At 45.7% G+C, this 19,920-nt stretch overlaps 2 protein-coding genes across 3 annotated transcripts in view; one reads left to right on the top strand and one right to left on the bottom strand.

The window, feature by feature from the left end:
* Positions 1 to 19,920, bottom strand: part of LOC106613084 (neurofibromin-like) — a 100,883-nt gene that overhangs the window by 43,195 nt on the left and 37,768 nt on the right. The window contains exons 29-34 of one of the 2 annotated variants that reach the window (XM_014214992.3): positions 19,129 to 19,191; positions 15,926 to 16,084; positions 15,659 to 15,756; positions 15,125 to 15,271; positions 14,873 to 15,019; positions 14,641 to 14,751 (exon numbers count right to left, since the gene is read on the bottom strand). In XM_014214992.3, coding sequence (XP_014070467.1) covers positions 14,641 to 14,751; positions 14,873 to 15,019; positions 15,125 to 15,271; positions 15,659 to 15,756; positions 15,926 to 16,084; positions 19,129 to 19,191 — 725 coding nt within the window. The remainder of the gene's footprint in view (positions 1 to 14,640; positions 14,752 to 14,872; positions 15,020 to 15,124; positions 15,272 to 15,658; positions 15,757 to 15,925; positions 16,085 to 19,128; positions 19,192 to 19,920) is intronic. The other variant, XM_014214993.3, reaches the window with a different exon arrangement.
* LOC106613086 (oligodendrocyte-myelin glycoprotein-like) lies at positions 6,974 to 13,928 on the top strand. The gene is made up of 3 exons (XM_014214996.3): positions 6,974 to 7,495; positions 12,040 to 12,249; positions 12,554 to 13,928. Exons 1-3 carry the CDS (start codon positions 7,482 to 7,484, stop codon positions 13,542 to 13,544), a joined length of 1,215 nt encoding a protein of 404 aa, XP_014070471.1. The 5' UTR covers positions 6,974 to 7,481; the 3' UTR covers positions 13,545 to 13,928.

The raw sequence follows: 19,920 nt of genomic DNA, 5'->3' as shown, positions 1-19,920 counted from the left end.
CTCCGTGTTCAGCGGGAGGCTTGGATGACAAGTGGGGAGAAATCCTTCACTAAAACGGGCCGCATGCGAAGAGCAACTTATGGTCAAGTCTGCCAGTGGGTCCAGACAGCGTGGAGCATTGTCAAAAAATCCACTATCATCAACGGGTTTCGAAAGGCTGGACTGCTGCGTGTTGAAGAGGGCCCAGCGGGGGATTTGCCTCCGGATGAAAGTGACGAGAGCGACAATGAAAACGATCCAATATCGGATGAAGCAATTCTGAGGCTATTCAACTCTGACACTGAAGGAGATGGTTTCAGTGCACAGGAGAAGGAAGATGGTGACCAATGACTTTCTTGGTAGGCTACTGTTTACTGCTAATTTTGTATTTTTTGTTACAAGCCGTGTTTCGTTAAAGCCTATTTATTTTTGTTGCAAGCCGTGCTTCGTTAAAGCCTATTTATTTTTGTTACAAGCCGTGTTTCGTTAAAGCCTGTGTAAAGTAAATTTGTTTCAATGTACTGGTAGGCACCTGCGGCTTATAGACATGTGTGGCTTATTTATGTTCAAAATAATAATTTAAAAAAAATTCAGGTGCGCTTAATAGTCCGGTATGTACATCTTTGTATTGAAACAGTGTTAAAATCACAAACCACTCTTCTTAGATCACCAGAGACTTTGCTCTATTAAAAAGAACAGGGTGTCATTTGTCATCAGACTTGTTTCACAGCTCTCACTTCCTGTCAAGTGAGGCAAGAAAAGGTTCTGTATTCTACCAGGCTGTGGCCTCGCAGCCTTCTACAGTGGCTGCTATCTGGGCTTCATGTACACCAAACTATGGGGACCTCTACCAACTGAGACACACCAACTCATACAGGGTTTCTGACTTTTGTGAACTTGGAGCAGGTTAAGGCCGGCCAGGATTCGAGGGTTACATCCTGTGTAGGCTCTGGTGAGTACAACCGACTTTAGGGTGGGTGATGTAAATATAAATGGGTTATTGCAGGATCTGTGGCTCTAATGAGGACATGTGTGATATGCCAGAGAATGTGCAAGCAGTTTTGAACAAAAGCCTTTTATATACAGAGTTGTTGTGGGAGTTTTAAATGGTAAGCACATTATACAAACACTATCACTAATGTAAGCTAATCAATACTGATTGGACAAAGACATCCTGATGTGAAACATTATAAGCCATTCATTCTTAGAAATGGGACAGAACCAGAAAATATTGTTTTGATTCCCCATTAAACATTCTGATCGTATTAATAGACCACATTTACTCTAAATATTCTATGCCTACTTTGAATTGTCGTTTGAGGAAGGAAATGCCAAAAGTAGCGATCACATTTTACCACGCAGCCCTTTATGCTAAAATGTTGCTTGTTTCCTCATGGTACAGCGCATTTATAGATACAGTAATGACAGTTGCTTTTCTTCTTTTCATCCGTCAGTCATCAGGATACAGCAGAATTCAGACATTAACAGGAAACAGCAATGGAGGGAAAGCATCTTGTTATTGTGTCATTTCTGTGGATGCTGCCACGGGGACTGAATGGCACAGTGACACTTCAGCCTGACCTCCACTCTACCAACTTCAGAAGCAGTGAGGTTACTGCAACTTCAGACAAAATTTCACCCTTAGAATTGGCTCAAGTGCCCCTCAACAATGCACCGGATGAAGGACACCATAGCACCGTAGCACCTTCAGTTGAATTGAAGCTCACAGTGAAGAGTGAACCACAGACTTCAGACCAGGTGTCGACCAGAAACATTCTCAGCCACAATCGGCCTTCAATGCAGCCTTTGCGTATGGGCACAAAGAGGAACTCCCAGTCACCTCAGGACCGCCAAACAACCAGATATAAAAACAAGTCTACGGTGGGGATCACAGCAGATGGAGCCCAGGAAACTTCGCCCACTATGTGGAATCAACCTCTGGTAAGGCAAGTTACACCCTCCGGCAAGGACGAAGTAAGTCTAACAGCATCACCTAGACCTTCTGAGTTGTCCACTCAAATAACCTCACCGACACCAAATCAACCAACAGAGATCCAAACGGGGCCTACTCTGTCCAATCCTCCAATGTCGCAATCCAACGTCTCCACAGAGAGGAACCGACCCACGCCAACTGGTGTTGGATTTGGAGTGACACCGACTAGAGCGGAATATACTTTGAACATAGGCGAAGAGGCTCAACGACCCAGCACCCCCGACCAGGCCCCAGTCACAAGCAGGAGATCAACCCCTTCACACCCCACTGAAAGAGGTCCAACAGGCCCATCTGAGCTGCCTAGTGCTGCCACTTCACCCACCACCCTACCCCCATCTACAGCCATGACCAAATCTTCAACCCACGTCTCCACTCCATGGACGTCGACCCAGCCTGCCAAGACCCTTGCCACCACTGAAGCCTCTGTTACTTCTAGTATTGACGTTACCAGCAGCAAGGGCCAATCCACACCAATGGTCCCCACTGAAAAAGAAGCCACTGCCACCACCACGGCAAAAAAGAAACCAAAGCCTCCGACAAAAACTGCAAACAAAGACGAGAGAAAAAAGACGGGGAACCATGGCACAGCGGTGGCTGTACTGATTGGTGGGACGTTGTTCATGATGCTGGTGGGGTTCGGGGTCATCTTCGTGAGGAAGCAAAGACAACAGAGGATGCAGCTGCAGAATGCAGCCTGGGCCGGCCCCTCTCCGTTTCTGGACGGTGGAGTTCAGTCTCAACTGGATAATGACGATAGTGGTGATGTCCATCCGAGGGGCTCCAATGGGATCTCCTTCTCTGGCTTCCTGTCTCAGCGACTCTCCAAGAGGTTCTCTCTGATCCAGGATACTGACCAGGAATTCCAGATGGGTGGGATTCCGGCAGGAAGTACATTCGGAAGAGAGACGGTTTCAGATTGTTAAACCGTGCAACAGGACTGCTGCGTTGAACAAAGAAAATACCCAGACTGAGGAGGTACAACTTCCAGACAACTCCTCATCTCCTCCGCCACCGACGTCGTCAGAGACCACTGCCACAGCACTCACCCATGACCATCAGCCTCCTGCCAGGATGTTGATCTGGGGCCGGACAATGCTCCCAATCGCTCTTCCTCTCCCTCTCATACGCCACCAGATATCCCAGAAGCTGTTCCTCCACCACTGTTGGGTGTTCACCTGCGTCCCCCCCTCAGACCAGGCCAGCCCCCCTCCACCAGAGAGCACATATTTCTCCATCCTCCCGGACCCGCCTTTACTCATCTCCAAGCAGTGACAGATAGCAACACACAGGAAACCCACTCTCCTCTCCCACCACCCAAAAAAGGAAACCACTTTAACCAAAAAACTAAACTGATGCTTATCAGTGTTTTGCTTCATCTATCTATACCTCTATCTGCTGAAACATTCCATGAAATGGATCTTCAACTAGGCCTATAGCTATAGTTTGATTGTCAAAACCAAGCTAACCCTCTCCCTATTTATCAGGATAACTGACATTGGCCACAATAATCAGCTTTTTTCCCTATGATCTTTCTTTGGTATGAAGGCAACCAAATGTACACTCAGAAAGCTTTCCCAAATGTTTTGATTCAAGATGTGGATACTGTTCAGATCCATATTAATTCAGTCTGACCAATCTGTAGCAGTGATATTTTTTTCATGCTACAATAATTGCTTTTCTCCAGTGTACTTTTTGGAGAGAAACACACAGGATGTAAAGGCCTAAACATCAGCATCACACCCAGTGGTGAGATAATTCAGAGAAGGATGCACTGCTGAAGTAACATAATTGTGTGTGTGTGGGGCAAGTGAACATTCTCAGAGCATAAGTAAAGTCACTGAAAAAAATCTACCAAGGATGAAACATTCACGGTGAAAGAGGAAGTATTAAAAATAAATGTAACGAAAGGGTGAATTATATAATTAAACTGAGGAACAATAAATTGAAAGGGATAGAATGAATGTGAGAGAGTGAGCAGGGAGTTAGTCTCTCATTGGGGCTGGCCCAACACTGTTAGTGAGTGCCTTACTGCAGTGTTGCAATCGCTCCCAGTGTACTTCAGAGCTGTGCAGCAGTACACTAACAGTAAAGAGAGAGACAGAAAGAGGGAAATGTCAGACCCACAAAAAATGCCTCAATGTCTCATCTGAAGAGAAACCACAGAAACAAGATGGGAGACAGAAAGAAACCACCACACCCAATCATCTACACATACTTGTCAACAAATGAGATGTTAAACGCTCCTTGTTCATCAATCATGTATTTATGCAATAAACCCAATTATGGTAAATACTGGTGTGAATTTGTGTACTACATTAGCCTCATACAGTGAGGCAGACTACAGGCTCAATGGTTAACGCCAGGCTATAATTCATTCTGCTGGGTGGTGATTGAGGAGAGCATCATCTGCCTACACCACAAGCTACTGTCCCCCACTCCACCTGCCCCTGCCGCTCAGATGCCAGCCACGGCACCTGCTTTATCCCTCCCTATAAAGAGCGTTGCCTGGAAGATACAGCCATCATAAATCCATTCCCTCTCACCACCCCCCCACTACTCAAATTCACAGCTTCTTCCAGACATATTCTCCAGCTGAGTACTAAAAGGGAAATGTTTGTTGAAAAATTATTGTAGAACTCCCTGTGTTGATACTGCCGCAGACATGAAAGAAACACAAGAGAAATAAAGAGGAAGCAGCAAGAGAAGTAGAGAGGAAGCAGCAAGTAGAGAGGAAGCAGCAAGAGAAGTCGAGAGGGAGCAGCAAGACAAGTAGTTAAACTTGAGACTATTTTAAATCCTGTTTCATTCTAACTCTTTACACATCTGCAGTTCTAGGTCTGATGTAGATTTCAAACCACCAACTCAGTCTGTCATATCAGTCCTGTAGGGGGTGAACCTTCATCTCCAACACAAACAGATGCCATGTTCATCTCAACACAGTCGGTTCAATTTGCAGCACAAACAGAATCCATGCCATGTTCATCTCAACACAAGTCTATTCGTTCTACTATCATTACAAGCTATTGTAAGAGTACAACTTTTAGTATGACTTTACATCTTGACTACCGTTCGTTTTCACACTCAAGTAAGTTGCAAGGTGGGAAACCTTTTGTAAAAAGGTATTTTCCCTCGTACAAACACTTGTGGTTCGTGTATGCAATTCTCTTGATGCTTCAACTTATTAACAAAGCTATCAACATGACAGAATTATAGCCATCAGATAGTCATTTTCAGTGATCCCATCTAATGATCTGAGATGAATAGTCCACATTAGTCTGGCATCAGACTCTCACAGCATATTGGTTGAACACCCGGAACTAACACAGCAGATTGGAGTAGCTATGCAGTTTCACACTTTTGATTGGTCTGGTGTTGCCATGCTAGCACCAGGCACTGCACTATGGAGGGTATTTCTTACTGAGTTTCATTGGCTGACATTTGTTCTGGAGAATTGTGAATGCTGCCAGTAAATCATGCTGGCTTGTTCGCTGAATGATATTGCCAGCAGTACATTTACATTTTACATTTTAGTCATTTAGCAGACGCTCTTATCCAGAGCAACTTACAGTAGTGAATACATACGTACTGGTCCCCCGTGGGAATCGAACCCACAACCCTGGCTTTGCAAACACCATGCTCTACCAACTGAGCCACACGGGACTATAGCAGGGGAGACTGCTTCGGCAGAAGTGCAGAATGAAATATTCACTACTTGCTTACGGCTAGTTGCAGAACAGAGCAGTTCTGTGGTGCTAAGTACGGAATGCCTAGAACAATAAGCATCATGTTATGCTTACTGTGTGTATTTCCACGAGAGAAGCCCCAAACCTACTACAGAGAGGACTGTTTCATTGGCCAGACACAATCTGCCAAACTATTAAAGAATGACTCCTAGACAGACAGACAGACAGACAGACAGACAGACAGAGACAGAAGTGACTTCATGAAGTGCTGATTTAAAAACATATCTAAATCTCCAGTAGCACCCCAAATCACCCCACTCAAAATGAAGTAATCAAATCACAGCACACACACACACACACACCCACTAAAAACTAGGATTTTATTCATATCGCTGCAGCAACATTGGCTGTAAAACAGACACTAGTCACAGAACACCTATTCATGGCTCAGCACATTTGCAAAAACAAGCTTGTAGCTTGCCTGGGTGCTTCATGCGGACACCCGAAATGGAGGAAGACCTGGAGGATGGTGAGAAAAACTGTACCGTTAATACAAAAACAGTGCTAATTCGCTGCTGAGGACGGTGGAGGCAGCCAGTCGTTGCAAGTGCCAGATGTGATGTTAGATACAGGCCATTCGGAAAGCATCGGCCCCTTTCACTTTTTCCACAGTTAAGTTACAGCCTTATTCTAAAATAGGACAACGACCCTAAGCACACAGCCAAGACAACGCACGAGTGGCTTCGGGACAAGTCTCAATGTCCTTGAGTGGCCCAGCCAGAGCCCGGACTTGAACCCGATCGAACATCTCTGGAGAGACCTGAAAATATCTGTGCAGCGACCCTCCCCATCCAACCTGACAGCTTGAGAGGATCTGCAGAGAGAATGGGAGAAACTCCCCAAATACAGGTGTACCAAGCTTGTAGCCTCATACCCAAGAATACGAGGCTGTAATTTCTGCCAAAGGTGCTTCAACAAATTACTGAGTAAAAGGTCTGAATAGTTATGTAAACGTGATTTTACATTTGCAAACATTTCTAAAAACCTGATTTTTCTTTGTCATTATGGGGTATTGTGTGTAGATTGATATGAGGGGGGAGGGAGGGGGGAATTCAATCCATTTTAGAATAAGGCTGTAACGTAACAAAATTTGGTAAAAGTCAAGGGGTCTGAATACTTTCCGAATGCACTGTTTGTGTATGAAAAAGAGAGAGGAGAAGTCACCACAGCCCCCCCCCTGCCTCAGCAGCAGCAGAGGGGGCCGGCACTGTGCTGCAATCCTCCATTCCTCTCCCCCTCCCTCCCTCACTTGCTCCTCCTCCTCTCTCTCCCTTTCAGACTGCTCTTTCCTTGAGCACAGTGCTGCATCAAGAGCCTGCAGAGGAGCGGTGGAGACTGACTGGCGCTATCGAGGGCATCCTGCTCTGGCATGCCAGGAGGACGCCATAACCAAGAAGAGGGTATTGACACAGAACGAGAGAGCCTGCCCACCACTGGCCAGTGCCAACACAGCACTAGAGAGAGAGAGTGTGAGAGGGGGGAGATAGAGGGAAGAGAGGTCCACCTTCACCAGAGAAGGAAGAAAAAAGCAAGGGAGAAAATAGAAAGCAAGAGTGCAAGTGAGGAAGATATTGAAAGAAATGAAAAAGACCCCAAAAGAGAGCCAGCGCAAAAACAGAGAGAGAAGAAATAGTAAGGACGCAAGAACGTTGACATCTAACACCCCCAAGATTTGACTTGCTGCTCAGGAAAAAAACAGGGGGGAGCGAGTGAGAGGGCTGGCCGAGGGAAGGAGGAAGAAAAGAGCGAGATGACGGACTGAAGCAATGGAGAGGATAAGGTGAGTGACTAATGGCATGGAGAGAAAAACGGTAGGAGAGACGGGTGTACATGCTAAGACATGCGCACATGACAGGACACACACAGTGCTTCACAGAGCAGTGATGTATTTGATTCTGTACCACATTAGCTCAGTGGACTGCAGCAGGGTGATTTGTCGATGTCAGTCTACTGCTTCTCATTAGAGACCTATATGCTTCTCTCAAATGGCGCTAAAATCTCCATTAAATATTGCAGGTTATTTATGGAGCAAATGCCGATCGGCTCCATAGAATAAATTATTTGATGTTGTTTTGAAAGCACTTATACACCGATTGATACAATTGTGTTACACAACTTAACACAATTAATGGACACGGAGGAAGATGTACACATCCTCCAATATTCAAAAATATCTTTTTGGGGCAACATTTTCTATTTCTAATAGCAACATATTTCTGTAATTCTGATGTAATTTCAAATGTATTTGGTATGTTACTATTGCTATACAGGTTAAATGCAACCTCAGACTAACTTGCAGTACGCCATGACCTGAAGAAGTTTCCAGAGCTCAGCTTACTATGTAATGCTATTAACCTGCGACACTCATGTGTTTGGCAAGCTCTTCTTAACACACACACACACACACACACACACACACACACACACACACACACACACACACACACACACACACACACACACACACACACACACACACACACACAGATAACCAGTCATTTGTGCCAGACAGGGTGCAGAGATGACAGGACACAACACAACTGTTTGTGTGCGTGAGTGTGCGTGTATGGGATTAAGAGTGTGTGTGTGCCGCCCTAAATGAATTCAGCCGGCTCCTACTGCAGTATTTCTGAGCTCCTACCCGCTGGCAAGGCTTCAAGCTTACCGGCACACAAACTGACTGGGGCCCTTGTAAACTGCATCAAAGCTATTAGATGTATCAGTCTGACCCTCAACGAGGACAGTTAGCATATAGCCTGGCGTTACAATGTTATAAATGTCAGAGGGGTGTTAATGATGTGAATGGGAACTATAGGGAGGAGAGCGGTATGGGAAGGCAGAGGGCTCTGGTTTAAGTAAGGTCCATTCCACCCAGCTGGTTCCCAGTCATGACTTTCTAACAGGCTGGATTGGCACCTGTTCTGACAGATTGTTCTGTGGGCAGCAGAACCAGTGTGGAGTGTTTTACTACTGTGTCCAGGTGTTTAATACTGCCTCTCTTCCATCTGGGAGGCTGTTGTTATGCATCAAAGGCTCTCTCTAAACAGCAGCAGCTCCAGACAAGGACTTACATCAGTTCTACAGAGATTCCACTGGGGGGAAACTAGGCAGGTTATGAATAAGGGAGATACTGTAGCTAAAACTCCAACTACCGTTGTCTAGCAATCTATGTTGGAAAACTAGCATGCTGGCAGATACCCATAGACCTCCAGTCTTCACGCTATTGCTCGACAGCATTGGCTCTCGAAACTACCTCTAACTTCCTTCATACTGGACAGAGACATAAAAATGGTATCCACTAGTTCATTTGACTTTAGTAGGGCTGTCCCCGACAAAAGAAAAATCTTGGTCGACCGAGAGTCGTCTGTTCTTTAGACCAATCGATTGGACGTCATTTTAAAACGTGTATTTTTCCATATATAGACACACGCTATGTTTAAATAAATTCAACTATATGTAAGCTACTGAGCTTGTCTGATGCTTTAAGCACTGCAATTTAAAATTAAGACAAATTACAAGATGGAGCCAGAGATCAATAGAGCCTAAATGGACAACAAAAACCTGTTCCCGACCCTCCTCCTCCCACTGCTGCTGGCCTTAGCAGATTGTGGGGTTATGCTCCATCAGTGGCCAGGCTGGCCTTAGCAGATTGTGGGGTTATGCTCCATCAGTGGCCAGGCTAGCCTTAGCAGATTGTGGGGTTATGCTCCATCAGTTGCCAGGCTAGCCTTAGCAGATTGTGGGGTTATGCTCCATCAGTGGCCAGGCTAGCCTTAGCAGATTGTGGGGTTATGCTCCATCAGTTGCCAGGCTAGCCTTAGCAGATTGTGGGGTTATGCTCCATCAGTTGCCAGGCTAGCCTTAGCAGATTGTGGGGTTATGCTCCATCAGTGGCCAGGCTGGCCTTAGCAGATTGTGGGGTTATGCTCCATCAGTGGCCAGGCTGGCCTTAGCAGATTGTGGGGTTATGCTCCATCAGTTGCCAGGCTGGCCTTAGCAGATTGTGGGGTTATGCTCCATCAGTGGCCAGGCTGGCCTTAGCAGATTGTGGGGTTATGCTCCATCAGTGGCCAGGCTAGCCTTAGCAGATTGTGGGGTTATGCTCCATCAGTGGCCAGGCTGGCCTTAGCAGATTGTGGGGTTATGCTCCATCAGTTGCCAGGCTGGCCTTAGCAGATTGTGGGGTTATGCTCCATCAGTGGCCAGGCTGGCCTTAGCAGATTGTGGGGTTATGCTCCATCAGTGGCCAGGCTGGCCTTAGCAGATTGTGGGGTTATGCTCCATCAGTGGCCAGGCTGGCCTTAGCAGATTGTGGGGTTATGCTCCATCAGTGGCCAGGCTGGCCTTAGCAGATTGTGGGGTTATGCTCCATCAGTTGCCAGGCTAGCCTTAGCAGATTGTGGGGTTATGCTCCATCAGTGGCCAGGCTGGCCTTAGCAGATTGTGGGGTTATGCTCCATCAGTGGCCAGGCTGGCCTTAGCAGATTGTAGGGTTATGCTCCATCAGTTGCCAGGCTGGCCTTAGCAGATTGTGGGGTTATGCTCCATCAGTGGCCAGGCTGGCCTTAGCAGATTGTGGGGTTATGCTCCATCAGTGGCCAGGCTAGCCTTGGCAGATTGTGGGGTTATGCTCCATCAGTTGCAGGCTACACCAGCGGTGAGCAACCTTTTTCATTTGAAGTGCTAAGTTACCTTACCATTTCTACTGATCTGCGTGCCAGTTTTCATATGCACATTTTCGTGGAAGTTTCATTTCATTTATAATAGTCTTCATCTCAAAATCTATTTCATGTGGTTAATCAAAACACTAAATGAAAATGATACAAATCCAAAAGTAACTTCTATTGCCAATATGTAAAAATAACCTACATAAAGACATAAAATAAAAACATTGAAGCCTGCAGGTAGAAAATATCCTGATAAGAATAAATATCCTATAAATCACATTGGCTATGCATGGCCTGTTTGCAAGGAACTTGAATCATTGTATCAACTATTAATAGCCTGTGGTATTTGCACAACGGATAAGAGCATGACATTTCTGTGGTTATAGAAAGAGAGAGATGGAAAGATTTTTCAAATAGGCTACATTGAGTAACTATTGTCATTCTCAATGGATGTAAAAACAGACTTTGTTTACTTGCTGTTTGAGGCGAAGAAAAAAATGACTTTGAGAAGCTACACAGTAATGGTGAGTTAAGACAATCAGAAATAGTATCAGATCCCCAAAACGGGCACACTTAACCTACATTTGCGTGCAGGCCAGGTAGCCTAGGCCTACTTCTATGCATGTCCTTACTCAACATTGACAGGAGCACTCCAAACAAAAGACAATGAATAAATTGACAACTCGTAAATGAAATAAACACAAACTTGTAGCCTAGGCTGTGCGCTCTGCAAACAACATGTCCACTCCTACAATGACAACGTTAAGACTGTAATTGTAATATATTGAAAGCATTAACATAAATTATTGTATCCAAACAAACATTGTAGATTCAAAATAAACGGTAAATGTACTACTGGTGATACTGGTGTGCCATCCCCACGTCCTCAGCAATGGATTGGTTCACTGAGACAGGCGTGAATCAGACAGTTGTCTCGTGTGCATTCATTCTTTTAAATATGTGTGCCATAATTTAAAATATATTTGCCACTGCTCGACTAAAAAAAAAACCTTGGTCGACCAACAGCCTATCGACCATACAATCGACTAGATGGGGTAATCCCTAGACTCTAGGGAAGTAGATAAAGGCCCTCAACGCCAAAATCCCCAAATATCCTTTTAAGCTCCTGGTAATTGCAGCTTGGAAAAGCTAGCAAGGATTGGATTTAAGTGAGCTATTGCTAATGAATATTTAAATGCTAATGATGTCGGTAGTTAATTTAACTGTTTGTATTATTATTCTGCAGATGTGTGTGAATGACTGATGGTTTTGACGAAGATCCATACTTCCCTACCAAGCAAAAAGGAAGTAATTGCTAAATTGGTCGAAAATGTGTTAATCATTTTTGCTACATTAAATACACGCTTAATCATGTGGACAAGTATCCTGCCTTTATTGTATTGTGTTTTGAAGAAAATGGGGGTCATGTTAGCAGTAAATGCATAAAGTTACTGTGAAATCAAGGTAAATAAAAGTCATTTTTCTCAGTTCCACACTATGAGCAGTTACTGCCTTTTTGCTTGGTAGGGCAGAGTACAGGATCGAAACTGTGCCCTTCCATTTGTGAGTCTATATAAATCATGGGAGCAAAGAAGTGTTGCAGATCTATGTCCTTGGGTATAGTCCAGTGTCTCCTCTCATTGTCTCTCCCCCTCAGAGCCTTCATCATGCTCTACCGCACCCCACTAGCCTGCCTCCTCCTGCTGCTCCTGTCGGGGGTGCTGGGCGGGCTGGTCCTGTCCATCTGCCCCGCCGTGTGTTCTTGCAGCCGGGGACACCGTGTGGTGGACTGCTCCTCACGGCACCTCTCACAGCTGCCCCCAGGCCTGCAGCACAACATTCGCTTCCTCAACCTCTCACAAAACAGGTAGGAAGACAAGTTCTTCCTTATCTTTATCATCTTCCTTCTCATCAGGTTGGATCCTAGCTCTAAACGTCTGGGTTCTAAGCAGCAACATGGCTAATAGCCAGACAGAATCAGCAGGGAGGGGATCCAAATAATTACATTGTCTTTCTTGCATATTCAGTTGAAGAAACTCTCGCAATTCATGTTTGGTCAGTATGTGGTTTGAATTAAACTAACAATTCCACAGGAATCTTTTATTTATCCTCCCTGATGTGTCAAATAGTTGTGATTCTAACATCTGACTTCTCCCCCTCTCTCCCGACAGCCTTCGTGGTCTGGAGGGCCAGCTCAGCCACTACGCCCACCTGCGGACTCTGGACCTGTCCTATAACCTCCTGGGTCGCTTCCCCTCCGGCCTGCCCAGGGCCCTGTGGGACATCCGGGCCGCCGGCAACCAGCTCCGAGCCCTAGACAAGAACGACACGGCCTACCACTGGAACCTGCGGGTCCTGGACCTGTCAGCCAACGAGTTGGAGAGGGTGGTCTTCATAAACAACACCCTGCCCAGCCTACACGCCCTCAACCTGAGTCACAACCGGTTCTGGACCGTGCCCACCAACATGCCTCATAATCTGGAGATGGTGGATTTGTCCCACAACTACCTGGTTCAGATCCTCCTGGGGTCGTTGGACCGGCTGCCCAGGCTGAAGAGATTCTACCTGCACGCTAATCGCTTCTCCTGGGTGCCGGAGGGGGTGTTTGACCGGTTGGAGGGGCTCGAGTTGTTGACGCTTGGGGATAATCCTTGGGCTTGTGAGGAGGAGGAGAACATCACAAGGCTCTTGCTCTGGGCCGAACATTCCCACGCTGCCGTGTTGGGCTGCCCCTGCTACACTAGGCCAACCTGTGGGCAAGCCCATCTGGCAACTCCAGGAGGGGAGTGGCACTTTGCATCCTACACAGAGCCTCCGCTGGGGGCTGATGCCAGAGAGCTGGGCCGTGGAGGCCTCCCACCGGCTAGGGCTGCAGTCGCCACTTCTGGGTACCTGGCTAAGTCTGCGTTATTGGAGCCTGGGATGCATGGAGACAGGGGGGTGGCCAACGGCTCGGGGGATCAGACACCGTTCGTGTTCACCTCCACCCGCTCGCATGGCCTCACTACACGCACAAGCACAACGGGGCGTCCGCACTCTGCCACCAAGAAGCCCAACACAGGAAGCACGCGGAGCAGAGGCCACGGTCTCCACACACAGATTGTGTGTTCTGCTGTCGCCTTGAACCTTTTAGTCACGGTGACTGCCTTCAAAGCCTCCTAAAGAGACTAGAGCCAAGTCTTGATGGATTTTGGAGAGGGCTAACCCTTTGTACATTTGACCCAGAATGTTGAAGGGAGTTTTGTTTTTATTTTAAAGAACAACGTTCGACTGTTACTGCCTAAAAAAAATGAATATAGTTGTGTATTCTCTCTCATCTTCCAACAATTTGTCCACCATCTACAGAGTGTAGTTGTGCTGTATGACTATATCTTTCAAACGCACATACAAATAATATCTAGGCAAATGTATACACATACATGACTAATAATACTATTGGCGTGGAAACATGAATGCTCTACTCCATGTAGTCTATACTGCTTGTGTGTTCTGTTGACAGATGCTGCTGCGTTTTATGCTTTCTATGATATAAACACAGAAACGGAACATTTAGAATCATTTACTTTACGTGTGGTTTGGCTGAGTCAGTGTATGATGTGAGATACCTAATCTTTACACCTTGGTTTGGGGGGTTATCTAGAAGTACTTAAGACCCTAACATACATGCACACAAACACCTTGGCTCTTTATAAGCTCCTAAAAATAACTGAAAGTTATAACGAATTGAAACCAAACTATTCTCCTCTGGGCATTGAAATCCTCACACATCATTGACCATTTGGTCAGAAAGTGACCCTCTTTCCACTATTGTAAGGTGCAGAATTCCCCCCACTATACTCCCTACCACACACAAAGACAGAGGTATAGGGTAGCTCTAAATCTGGTTCACCAGACATCCTGACTCCCCCAGAACATTGGGCAGCAGCCTGGGGAGGAGGCATAGGGTAGCCCTCCTCTTCAGCTGAGTTGGAACTAAGAGGCTATGATATGTAGCCCCATAAAGCCTGCTGTAATGAGTGAATGGACCTTCCTAGGTCCTCCCCATGAACCCATCTTCTCCCTTACAACTTGGCCGTCAGCAGTGCTAACAATTTAGGACACAATCCCTCTCCCTACCAACGGATGGCCCAATCTATATGAGTATCAACTTCAAAAGGACGCTTCCCTGACATTGTGTAGATAAAGTTTGTTTTCAAGCTGGTTTATAATAACAATAATATATGTAGACGCCAACATGTACTCCTTGGCTAGGTCTTACCTGCGAGCAATGTAGTAGAAGAGTGGGTTGCCATTCTTGGAGGTGCCAGCCTGGTAGAAGACGTTGAGGGTCTTCAGGGCTTTGAACTCATCTTTCTCATGGACCTGGTGCCTAGAAATCAGGGACAAGCGGACAATAAAATGCTTCTGAATCAACTCCACTCACTAACTGCTAGCATCCTGAGTGTCTTAGAACATTTTACACACTAACTCTACAGTAGGAGAACAGTTACCTGGTCATAAACTCTTCAAACTTGGAGCTGGTGAGGTTGAGGCTGGACCAGTGTGTGTCGGCCACAGGTTTGTGCTCGGGTGGCCCCAGATAGGCCAGGAGGGTGGCCATCTTGTCAAATGGCCGCCTGCCCACTGCCTTGTGGTCCCTATGGAATGGAAAGAGGGGATAGAGAGACCGCTGTCAGACAAAGAGGGCTATACTGGTAGTCCACATAATAAGATGATGACTGGTGACTCATCGTGTTACTGACCTGTTGCTAGAGAGGTACTGTCCGATCCTCTCCTGGTTGTTCCACAGCAGCCTGTGGAGGGCCAGAACGTTGCCATCACTGATGAAGGACAGGCTATGGTTGACTGAGTCACTGGGAGGAGAGTCAGATGCTATGTCCAAGAAGAACCTACAGGACAATCCAGATGGATCACACAGCCAATGGTCAACTACAGAACTGGAAATCTATTACAAAAATCTAACATTTTAGAAAACGAGTCGAGGTATGTAATTCTCAGCTTCATAACAAAGTCAGGACTCAGATCAGTTCCTGCTTTTCAAAATACTGAGAGAGCAGTGTGTGCTTTTATTCGCTTTCAAAGTGGGGCTTTTTTGTCAAAAGCTTTGCTGGTATTAAAATTCTTCTGACGTCTAGGTCGGAAAATATACAGGTTAAGATGTCGTCACAAATCTGGGACCAGCACCGATGCAAACTAGCATAGCTAGGTCCCATTGTTGCAAAGAGTTGTATTTGTATCCCTTTGTCTTAACCTTTGTCATCTTGAACCTAGCTTACCGCCTGGCTGCATCAAAGTTGCTTTTCACAAAGTCGTTAAAAGGCCTCATGTGCTCCTCTTTGGTAAACAACACATGGTTGGCAATGCTCTGGAGGATCTGAGGACAGAGACAAAAACACAAAACAGAGAGCAACTTACCTCAAATAAAAGGTCATAAATGAAATGTATTTTTTACAATTACTTTATCAAACTCTTTTGGGTCAAAGCCACTACTGACGTTTTCACGAGGTGCTTATTTTAGTAAGATGGAAGCTCCCAACACATACCTTGGACATGAGCTTTAGTCCTCTCTCTATCCTGGGTGGGGGCTTCTCATCCAGGATGCCTGCCTCGTAGGGCGACACGATGGCAGGGTTGATGAAGCGCAGGAACATGGCACTGCCCACCGCCCCTATACTGTCCTGGGGGAAACGCTGGCTCACCACCTAGAAGAAGAGGAGGGCGATAGAGAACAATGGGGAGGGAGGAGAGCAGGAGGAGTGGGAACAGAGTGGAGAGAAGACAAAATAAGAAAAGTTAAGATGCTTGTACGACATGACTGACAAGATCTCACACCACCCTTCTCAAAGCCAGCCACAGAACGAGAGAGAAAGAAAAAAGCAAGAGAGAGAAATAAAGAGTTAGAGAGTAAAAGTGCAAGAAAGAGGGAGGGAGGCAGAGGAAGATGGAGAGATCTAAGTACGGAAGTCCAGAGAAGACAGACAGTGCATTCGGAAAGTATTCAGACCACGTTGACTTTTTCCATATTTTGTTACAGCCTTATTCTAAAATGGATTAAATTACAAATGTTCCTCAACTTACACACAATCCCCCTGAATGACAAAGCGAATATACACACACATACATACATACATATATAAAAATGTATTATTTACATAGGTATTCAGACCCTTTGCTATGAGACTCGAAATTCAGCTCTGGTGCATCCTGTTTCCATTAATCATCCTTGAGATGTTTCTACAACTTGATTGGAGTCCACCTGTGGTATATTCAATTCATTGGACATGATTTGGAAAGGCACACACTTGTCTATATAAGGTCCCACAGTTGACAGTGCATGTCAGAGCAAAAACCAGGCCATGATGTCGAAGGAATTGTCCGTAGAGCTCTGAGACAGAATTGTGTCGAGGCACAGATCTGGGGAAGGGTACAAAAACAATTCTGCTGCATTGAAGGTCCAAGAACACAGTGGTCTCCATCATTCTTAAATGGAAGACGTTTGGAACCACCAAGACTCTTCCTAGAGCTGGCCCCCCGGCCAAACTGAGCAATCGGGGAATAAGGGCCTTGGTCAGGGAGGTGACCAAGAACCCGATGATCACTCTGACAGTGCTCCAGAGTTCCTATGTGGAGATGGGAGAACCTTCTAGAAGGACCACCATCTCTGCAGCACTCCACCAATCAGGCCTTTATGGTAGAGTGGCCAGACGGAAGCCACTCCTCAGTAAAAGGCACATGACAGCAGCTTGGAATTTGCCAAAAAAGGCACCTGAAGGATTCTCAGACAATGAGAAACAAGATTCTCTGGTCTGATGAAACCATGATTGACCTATTTGGCCTGAATGCCAAGTCTCACATCTGGAGGAAACCTGGCACCATCCCTACGGTGAAGCATGGTGGTGGCAGCATTATGCTGTGGGGATGTTTTTCAGCTGCAGGGACTGGGAGACTAGTCAGGATCGACAGAAAGATGACTGGAGCAAAGTACAGAGAGATCCTTGATGAAAACCTGCTCCTGAGTGCTCAGGACCTCAGACTGGGGTGAAGGTTCACCTTCCAACAGGATAATGGCCCTAAGCACACAGCCAAGACAAGGAAGGAGTGGCTTCAATACAAGTCTCTGAATGTCCTTGAGTGGCCCAGCCAGAGCCTGGACTTGAAGCCGATCAAACATCTCTAGAGACTTGAAAATTGCTGTGCAGCCACACTGCCCATCCAACCTGACAGAGCTTGAGAGGATCTGCAGAGAAGAATGGGAGAAACTGCACAAATACTGGTATTCCAAGCTTGTAGCCTCATACCCAAGAAGACTCATGGCTGTAATCGCTGCCAAAGGTGTTACAAGGTACTGAGTAAAGTGTCTAAATACTTAAGTATTTGTGGTATTTCACATATGCAAAAATTTCTAGAAACCTGTTTTTGCTTTGTCATTATGGGTTATTGTGTGTAAGGCTGTAACCTAAGAAAAGGGTTTACAACAACTTTTGTTATGTAGTGATCATGAGATTAATAAGTTGTGATCGACACAAGGGAATTATTATTTTTATTCACGTCCTCCTCTCTGGACTTCCGTAACTATAACAACAACATTTTAATTCAAGTTTAGAGGAAAATTAAGCCTGAATGGATTTCTGCAAATACCACGGGAATCCTCTTAAATTTGGGAACTTAGGCCTATTGACAACTTATATACATAAAATGCTGTATACAGCATCCTAACACATTAAAATAAAAGAGATAAATAATATTTGTCCAGCCTTTGGTGCTGTGCTTGCAGATGTGCTGCGACCCTAATAGGGCCTCCCGAGTGGAGCAGTGGTCTAAGGCACTGCATCGCAGTGCTAGCTGCGCCACTAGAGATCCTGGTTCGAGTCCAGGCTATGTCACAGCCGACCGGCACAACTGGCCCAGCATCGTCCGAGTTAGGGGAGGTTTTGGCCGGCAGGGATATCCTTGTCCCATCATCCTTGACTCCTGTGGCGGGCAGGGCGCATGCATGCTGACGCGGTCGCCAGGTATACAGTGTTTCCTCCGACACATTGGTGTGGCTGGCTTCCGGGTTAAGCGGGTATTGTGTCAAGAAGCAGTGCGGCTTGGTTGGGTTTCGGAGGACGCACGGCTCTCGACCTTCGCCTCTGAGTCCGTACGGGAGTTTCAGCGATGAGACGAGACTAACTACCAATTGGATACCACGAAATTGGGGAGAAAACAGGATATATATATATATATTTTAAGTAGGTATGTTTAAACTTGTTTTTCATTTTTTTTGCACTACATTGATGAAAGAAAAAGAAATCAAGAAAAGGGGAGAACTCCACCGAGGGCCGAATGTCTGCGGGTTAAAGCTCCTCCCTTGTACTTGATCGACCATTAATAAACGGATTAGTAAAGAACTCCCCTCACCTTGTTGTCTAGGTCCTAATTGAAAGGAAAAAACAAAAAGCCGCAGACACTAGGGGTGTCTTATCCATGGAGGCATGGATAAAGTTTGACACCCCTGCTGTAACGGAATGCACTGGTTTCTTGGCATGGTTAATAGAAAATGGAAGCAACTAAGTTGGCGCCAGTATTAGTACAAGGATTTTAAGAGAAGGCTGAACACAGACTTGAATGTGAAAACCGTTTCAAGATGAACAAATTAAGCACTAAATCAAACCATACAAATAAATAAAATTAAAATAAATGCAACAAAAAATTATTTTTGCTTTTAAAAAATAAAGTGGCTGAGGAAAAAGTTCTCTGAACTTACTGCTTCTTTGTTTTCCTTTCTGTCTTTAACTGTGGCTTTAGTCAGTAGAGAGTGGCAAGTAGCCTACAGAACAGAGATGAGCACAAACAGGTCACAGCACCGGCCACATAGACACACACAGGCGCTACACAAGAGCATCTGCTGGCCCTACTATTGAACAGCATAGCATGTGTCTGTGCAGGTGCATGTTTTTTTACAGGCAGATTTTAGCACTATAGTAGTAGTATGGGAGAGTATCGAGCAAATGGAGACCGATATGTATAAGCTTCCCTTTCTGTGAGAGTTCGGTTTTGTGTGCCACAAAATAACATTAGTGGTTCCAAAGCACCCTGTGTTCATCACATTGAGATATCAAAACATCTGATGTGTTACTTTAAATCAGTTTAGGGAGAAAGTCAGTCTTTGTGGAATCAGAGAGCAGCAGGGCAGCGGTGTCGGCTCATCAGACATGCAGATGGAAACAGCAGGAAATAGGCTGGGGTAGCGTGTGTCCATACAGAGGTGTTCTTTCATGGTAAAGTTAGGCTTAATAGAGACGGAAGTCTGTGTGCGCGTGTGTGTGTGTGTGTGTGTGTGTGTGTGTGTGTGCTTAAGAGGTCGGGTGACTGCGAGCAGGAACACACTAGCTGCTTTGTGGTGTCTTGATGTTGCTGTGGCCAGGCAATTCAAATGCATATTTTCCCCCTTTTCAAACTACCACCATTGAAGGTACAGCCCTTTATCTGTTCTGTCACAGTTCATGAAGAGAGAACATGTAGGAGAGGGCAGAGTACAGTGGTTCCTCCTTTAAAA

The sequence above is a fragment of the Salmo salar genome, chromosome 09, assembly GCF_965601325.2.
Source record: "Salmo salar chromosome 09, fSalSal1, whole genome shotgun sequence".
NCBI lineage: Eukaryota > Metazoa > Chordata > Actinopteri > Salmoniformes > Salmonidae > Salmo > Salmo salar.
Note: the sequence above shows the minus strand (reverse complement) of the source record. Positions and strands in the feature narration are given on the sequence as shown.